Raw genomic sequence first — 7,499 nt, forward strand, 5'->3', positions numbered from 1 at the left:
TATTAAACAGAAGCAAAAGTAGAGAACCCAGAGGCAGAGGAAAGCTGCTATTCTCCTAAACTCTTTGAATTATATAAGTTACCAGCGTCAACTCAGAAAGCCTTTCTTAGGTGAAATCTACTGCACATTGACAATTCTGGGCAGCTCTTGGCCTTCTGGGCTGGAATTTCTATGGGAAAGGAATAACTCAGTTCCTTACAGTCCCTTGAAAATCCAGCTCTTATTCTGTTTTCTTTTAGCATCTTCTTTTGTTTTGGGGTTGGGTTTTTTTCTGATTTTGAAATCTTTTACTAACTATAGGCTACTCTGCCATGATGGAATTCTAGAGCTTAAACTGAAATATACTCATTTTTAATTGCATAGTTTAAAGATTATGACCAGGTCTAATGAGATCTTTATTTACTCTTAATTATAAGTTTACATTTCCTTTAAAAGCAATTCTTGCAGATATAAATACACACTGTAAAACAATCCCATAAGGTTAGTGCAGTGGCCTTTAACTTTATTGCTGCTCAAAAGAAATGAAACAAAAATCTCAAGATAATTTCCATTATTAGGGATACGGTGGCTACATTACATCAATGATCCTGAAATCCAGTGAACGACTCTTCAAGTGTGGAGCTGTGGTGGCACCAGTTACAGATATGAAGTTATATGGTGAGTATTCCCTGCTCTACACCTGCATGATAGTCTATTCAAAATATCTTTTATTTATGGAGGTAGTACTCATTTTAACTAAGGGCAGGTAATGTAACAATATCAACTATATTTCACCTATCTCATTGTCTTCTTTGAATGTAAGGGCAGAGCTAGCACTGACATAGTTTACCAAAACACGCAACAGTTACAGGGTTATTAAAACCACTGATTTTTGCAAAGGAGTTGTGTTTCCCATTTCCCACTGGAATTCAGTCAGGTACCCCATTTCCTAAGAATCCTTTAGGTAGATCAGCCTAAATCAAGACTTCCTTATATTGAGTCTTTGAAGGTTAGTGGTGAATTCCTTACAATATCAATCATGTTGTCATTCACTCACAGGATATTTTATTCTGCATATGAAGTTTTGGTCACAGGCTATGGACTGTGGACTGTGATACACAGGAAATTAGACCAGGTTATTTTAATGGTCTGTTAGTCTTTTGATTTTGTTGTTTATGTTTCTTTGGGGGTTTGGGGGATTTCTGTTTTTCAGGGCTTGGGGTTTCTGTTTTGAGGGGGTTGGGTATTTTTTTTTTGTTGTTTGGTTTTTGTTTGGGGTTTTTTAACTAGTTAAATATGATGTTAAGTGAAGTGATACATTTAAATAGCATGTTCTAGTTTTAAATTAACATCTCTTTGTTGACTTCATGGCTTAAAGAGCTTCTGACTCTAGGTCAGAATTGATGAGTTTTAAAATAGAAGCAATTTTGATGAATTCACAAGTTGGTTTTTTTTACTTTCACAGCATCAGCTTTTTCAGAAAGATACCTTGGTATTCCATCAAAAGAGGAAAATACCTATCAGGTAACTTAGCATAAACAAGTAACTTAAAATTATCGATTTACTCTTAAAATGCAATTCAGTTACACTGTGTGTGTTTGTTTACTAGGCATCCAGTGTATTACACAATCTTCATGGTTTAAAAGAAGCAAATTTGCTAATAGTTCATGGGACAGCTGATGGTAAGTATTTACAGATGAAATTACATTTGGAGTCAGAGGTTCTAATGGGCAGGCATTCAAAGGCTGGTTAGGCACACACTTAGCAACTACATTTTTAGGTTTCATTAACTCTCCAGTAGGATTTTTTATTTCTGTTGTCACTTCTAACGCTAAACTGATGACACTTTTCTTTGGTGAGTCTTTCTACCTGTGCTGTATATTCTAATTTGTTTAAAACTTGGGAACTATCGTACCCTAGTGAAAGGTATTATATGAATTACTAATAGAACAACATACATTTTTAATGGTATTTGAAACTCATAGAGATTCTGCAACTGAAGGAGGAATTACCAAGATGCTTGGTAAAGTACGGCACCAAATGGGAAGTTAAACTTTTCATCCAATAAATCAATAATGCCAAAGCATCTGAAGCTGACGCAAAAGGAACTTTTTAATAGCACCTATACTTTTATCAGCAGTTTAAATCAAAAAATGAGTAAAACAAAGTTCTAGCACTTTAAACAGAATCATAACATGTCACTTGAGATAATTTGTAATTATAGATTTAAATTTGACTGTGGTATATTTTTCTGAACTTTCTTAACTGATGTAGGTCTAAAGCACAAGCTTTGGTGCAGGCAGAAAGGGAGGGACAGAGAAGATATACTGGGTGACTAAAGAGGCATGAGAGTCTCAGACTTTGATGATCGTAAAAGGCAGCAGCAAATTCTACTCCTCTGAACTCAGCAATAGATGAAATTACGAGTCTGATGTCTAAGCAATGCAGTGTGTTCAGGACAAGGACTGTGATTGCTTGCTGCCCTTGCTTAATATCACACCTAGTGACAACACCCAGCCCACTTGCAGCCTGAGCTCTCCAGCATTAGGACATGGTAATAAAGTTGTCTGTTTTTAACTCACAAAGATTAAGTTTTTGCTATGTTGCAGGCAGAAAGTCCATTGCCTAAAGAATGGTGGGCTTTAACAATACTGAGCAAGCAGTAGAAAATCCAATGTGCTTTCCTTTAACACAGTTATAAACTGTCATGATGTTCAAACAGAATGGTTTTACACACCTCTAAACTCTCACAGTATGTGTAAATCAAAGGTAGAGAGGAGTCCTCACAGAATGCCTGGAAGGCATGGCTTCCCTTGGGGTTTCCAGCTCCTTCCCCAAAACCTCCACTGTTACACCCTGCATTGCTGTAACCGGTGGGACTGTGCAGTCCTGACCAAAAAGTCAGCTTCAGATCCAGTAATTACAGAGGTTGGAAATGTTTTCAGTGAAAGCTGTTTAACAGAAATAACTATTTCATATTAGCCTGTCTTTTTCTAATACTATCTAAATGTTGTTATCTTGCAGCTAAAGTCCACTTCCAGCATTCAGCAGAACTAATTAAACATCTAATAAAAGCTGGACTTAATTACACTATGCAGGTATGTGCAGCTGTGACATTTCCTATAAACAGAGGTCAGCATTTAGCCTCATATTGCCTTTTCTTCCCTGGGAAGAAGCGTCTCTACCACAATGCAACCAGTATAACTTCAGTTTACAGTTAAAATTCCGTTTAATACCATTTTCCTTACTTTCCATCAAGAGCTGTATTTTCTTGTCATTCTTCTGGCTCGTTCTCCTCTCTCTTGTCTTTTTCCCACCTGTTTATCCTACAATGCTGTATAAAGTGCTTTAGAGTCCATATGCACTTCTTGTAATATGGAAATCACTACTTCAGTCCCTTTTTGCCTAAAAAAGTATTGCCTCATATGAAACTAATTTCCCTTTAGTTTCAACATCAAAAAACATTAAAAGGCAGCTAAAAGGGAAGAGTGCTGATCTCTCTCTCTCTCTAGCTATGAGGGTGCTGTAAGAGGCTGGGGAGAGGGCAGGGCATGCTGCTGATGTACAGACATGCATGAGACCCACCACAGCATACATGGATGTTACTGGCCAGGGGCTCTGATTGCATTAAGCCTTCTTGAATATTAGATTATGTGGGTTCGGGTCACTCCTTCAAATATCTCAGATGTTACCCATTGCAATCCTTGACCTTACTGAACCTTAGTGAACTGTAGTTTCCACTGAAGTGTGTGAGTTTACATCAGGGAGGACGTGGCAACAAGGTGATTAGCATCACTTATAAAGGGAAAAGGACTTTATATGTAAAGTCTGAGTGGGGTAGGATCTGTTCCAGCTATTCCTGTGAGTTCAGCTGAGGTGATGTGAAGGCCTGTGGAGAGAGGAAGAATCAGGAAAGACAGGGGTCTCAAAGCAGCACTGTTGAACCCTTCTCATGCAACTTATCGAGAGTTTGAGGAAGCAATTGAAACTTTTTGCCTCAGGCCACTGCAGTTCTCTGGTCCTAAACCTTGTGGCCTGGATTTCTTCATTCAGCCTGCAAATTTTTGTTCAGCCTCACTTGGGAGAAATTTCTAGTGGAATTTGATTTGATTAAAATGCCCATATCCACTCTAGGAGAGAGAGATGATGGGCTTTATATAAGATAGGTAAATAGTTAAAAATACGTATAAAAAGGTTTTTCACTGAACATTTAGAAGCTCAGTTACTGAGAGGTTCCTAAAAGCATCAGGTAATTAATCCTTATTGACATTAATGAGATTTGGATGCCTCAACATTATTGAAAATGCCAACTAAGTAAACTGTTGTAAGCACAATGACTGAGAATATAAATTTTTTCTCTTCTGCAGATCCCACTGCAATGGTTGTTTATGTAAGTTCGAATTCCAAGAGAATGAGTTTTACTTAGAGTTTTATTAGCTTTCCTTGATGCCATAAAACTAATGTTATCATCCTGGTGCCATCTAAAGCATTTTGAAGATCCCAGAAAGAAAATAGAAAGAAAATTAGAGCCCTAAATATTTGAAAAGCCTTTTAAAAACTATTTACTTTTTTCCTTTCTCCTCTGCTAGATCTACCCGGATGAAGGTCATAATGTTGCTTCTGAGAAAAGCAAATATCACCTTTACAGCACAATCCTTGGGTTTTTTAGTGCTTGCTTAAAGGAAGAGACACCAATTTTACCACAGGAACCTGAAGAGGATGAATAAGGAAGCCTATTTGTGTAGTACTGAAGGGGACTTACTTTTCAGCTCAATAAAACCTTAAATAAAAGTGACTGTAAGACTGCAGATTCTGGAAAAGCTCAAGGGCAGCTAAAGGATATCACAGTGGAACAGCACATTTACAGACAATGAGCTAATAAACTGGAATTCAACTAAAAAGTCCAAACATATTACCAAGGGACGAAACCTTTACCTTTCTGGAAGGTCAACAGTTGGTTACAGTTTCCTGGAAGAACTTAGTTTTGCATAAGTGTAGGGTTAGTGCATGTTTGTTATGTTAAGCCTCACTGTTGGTTCTGTAAGTGTTTGCTTGTTTTTTAATTTAAATGCACATCTTTATTCATCTTTGCATAATGCACAACCTATCATAAGTGTTATGGCCACTAATATTTTAAAAGGTGAGCTGCAATCTAACACTACTGTAATGTTAAAATAAGTGCAATTTTTTTGCTGTCTATTACACGTGAGAAACCACAGAGATAATAAAGGGCACGATATTTTCTCTAGTTTCTTCTCAAAGGGGATATATTGTCTAACGCATCATATAACATTGATACTGAAAATGATTTTTTCCCCCAATTTCAGCATTTACTATTATTACTGTACCTTCTAGTAACCAATAAGGGACTTTCTGGTAGTGTGCTCTTGGTCTTTATGTATATTCCCAGGACTCGCTAAGCAGAAAATCTTTTTGAGCTTGAAGAATTTTTTTCAAGACATAAATAACAGCTGTATTTAAAACAGTATCTGCAATGGAAATATTTCCCCAGGCCAAAATGTATCTATTGTTTCCTTAAAATACGTTTGAGTTGTGTTTTGGTATTGTTTATAGTAGTTAATAGTTTTCTGGTTGCACTCTAATTTTAGAATATGCTACTTTGTCAGATGGAAATTAGATACATAAATATTATAGTTTCAGATAAAGAAAATTTATTAACAGTGTACAATGCCACTAAGTAGTAACTTCACTCCTCAAATGAAGACATATTTTGTATAGTGCGTTTTCCTTTTCTTCCTTCTGGTTTCAGATGTAATTCTAATGTTCATCAAGGTGGCCATGTAGCTGGAACACACCCAGTAGTTTTTATTCCAGAGCTGCTCATTAAGTCGCTTGCAGCAGGATTTAGCTTTAACAGCATCACAAAGAAATGAAATGTTTTTCATTCAAGGCAACGGAAGCTCCTGACAAGATAAATTCTATTATTTATTCAGAGGTGAATTACGGCAATAGAAATTGAAACTATGAAATAAACAAGGCAGCCAGTTTGTGTTTGCAGAGTGTTAACTCTGATCAGTGATATGAAGTACAGTGTTGACTTAATTTGAGGTATCTTCCTGAAGGTACGTGAAATATGCTGTGCCACTTATGTGAGAATAGCTGTAGGTTTTCTTCTTTCTGGATATATTCTAAATACTTTCCTACCCAGTTAAGGTTTCATTTCTTGCAAGATTAAAAAGAAAGTAATTTTTTCAAGGTAACCATACTATTTAAGATGTAAAGTTCTGCATATTTTATGAAAAATGGGAATTGGTTTTAATATAATCAAAAATTACCTGAAGCTTTTTACTCATTACTCTTTTGGAATATTTTATTTCACAGTTATCATTTTTTATGATGCAAATAATTAATTTGTCTGAAAGGTGTGGTTTTATGGAACACTCAAAAGTCTCTGTCTCTTAATGTTTAGTATTTATCTTGTTTTATTAGCAATGTTTAACTATTTTTTCAATTATTTTAATACAATTTTAATGTGCAGTGATATCTTGTTTGGGTCCCAGTGTCACCACAAAGTATGGCTTTGCTTTGTGGTATTCATAGTTGGTGTAGAGTAAATATACTTATATAGTATAGGTACTTTATGTATGTACGGAGGCTGTTAGATGCACTACAATAACACCATACAAAACAACAAAAATGTAAGAGAAGAATTCAGGGAAGATTTTGAAAATCCTGTTTTATGTAGAGGAGCAACATTTTAAAGTCTTATAGTGACTGGGACTTCTAGATTGTGATTTTAAAACCACAAGCTCTGTGCACACATTGACATGAAAAGGCTAATTCCTCTCAATATGCACTGTCCTTTTCTCTGCAAGATAGTGTCTACATCCTTATATTTACTACTCTTCATACATATATAGCTTTACGTTACCTGCAAAAGAAAACAAACAACTCTTGTGTCTCACCAATAGGATTACGCATGTGCTCAGGAAGTACATTATCCTAGATCTGTGGAACCCACAACCTGTCTCCTCCTTTTTCCCCATTATCTCTCTGTTTCAATCCCCTGTTCCCTACTCTTTCTACCACAGCATCCCACCTCCACCTACAATTTTGATCATTTTATCTGAATATGAAGGTAGCATGAGGACATGGTTTCTATAAGAATGCTTTTTGCCAGGACCAGTATGTTTAAAAAGTGTTATCTGAAATGTGGGTTATCTGTGTGGAAATGTGATATGCTTTTAATGTTTTTAATATTTCTCACACTGTGCTACAAATACAGGTATTTTTATATAAATGTGTATACAAAGGTGAGCATCAGACCCAGATTAAGTTGTTTTACTGAAATTTTTATGTATTCATTCAATTCAGATATTACAGATGCAGTCACTGATTCTGGTTAGACTAAAGAATTTGGTTCAAGGGTTCTCTCTACTTTTCTAACATGTTCAGATATTTCTTCCATTTACAGCACAACTTAATATTGTTATCTATCATTCTACATGCATAACTAATGGCAATCACTCATTAATTAGTCTGTGATCTGTAGCATTGAT

General features: G+C 35.9%; 1 protein-coding gene across 2 annotated transcripts in view; it reads left to right on the forward strand.

Annotated features, from left to right (window-relative positions):
• The window catches only part of DPP10 (dipeptidyl peptidase like 10), a 568,807-nt gene extending 561,550 nt beyond the window's left edge, over window positions 1-7,257 (forward strand). For both annotated transcript variants that reach the window (XM_062605998.1, XM_062605992.1), the window contains exons 22-26: window positions 558-657; window positions 1,445-1,503; window positions 1,589-1,661; window positions 3,004-3,077; window positions 4,569-7,257. In XM_062605998.1, the coding sequence (XP_062461982.1) occupies window positions 558-657; window positions 1,445-1,503; window positions 1,589-1,661; window positions 3,004-3,077; window positions 4,569-4,706 (444 nt within the window). In that variant the 3' untranslated portion in view covers window positions 4,707-7,257. The remainder of the gene's footprint in view (window positions 1-557; window positions 658-1,444; window positions 1,504-1,588; window positions 1,662-3,003; window positions 3,078-4,568) is intronic.
• Window positions 7,258-7,499: the final 242 nt, after the last annotated feature.

Source organism: Pezoporus occidentalis, unplaced genomic scaffold (genome assembly GCF_034315485.1).
Source record: "Pezoporus occidentalis ecotype Australia unplaced genomic scaffold, CSIRO_AGI_Poc_V1 ctg12, whole genome shotgun sequence".
Lineage (NCBI taxonomy): Eukaryota > Metazoa > Chordata > Aves > Psittaciformes > Psittacidae > Pezoporus > Pezoporus occidentalis.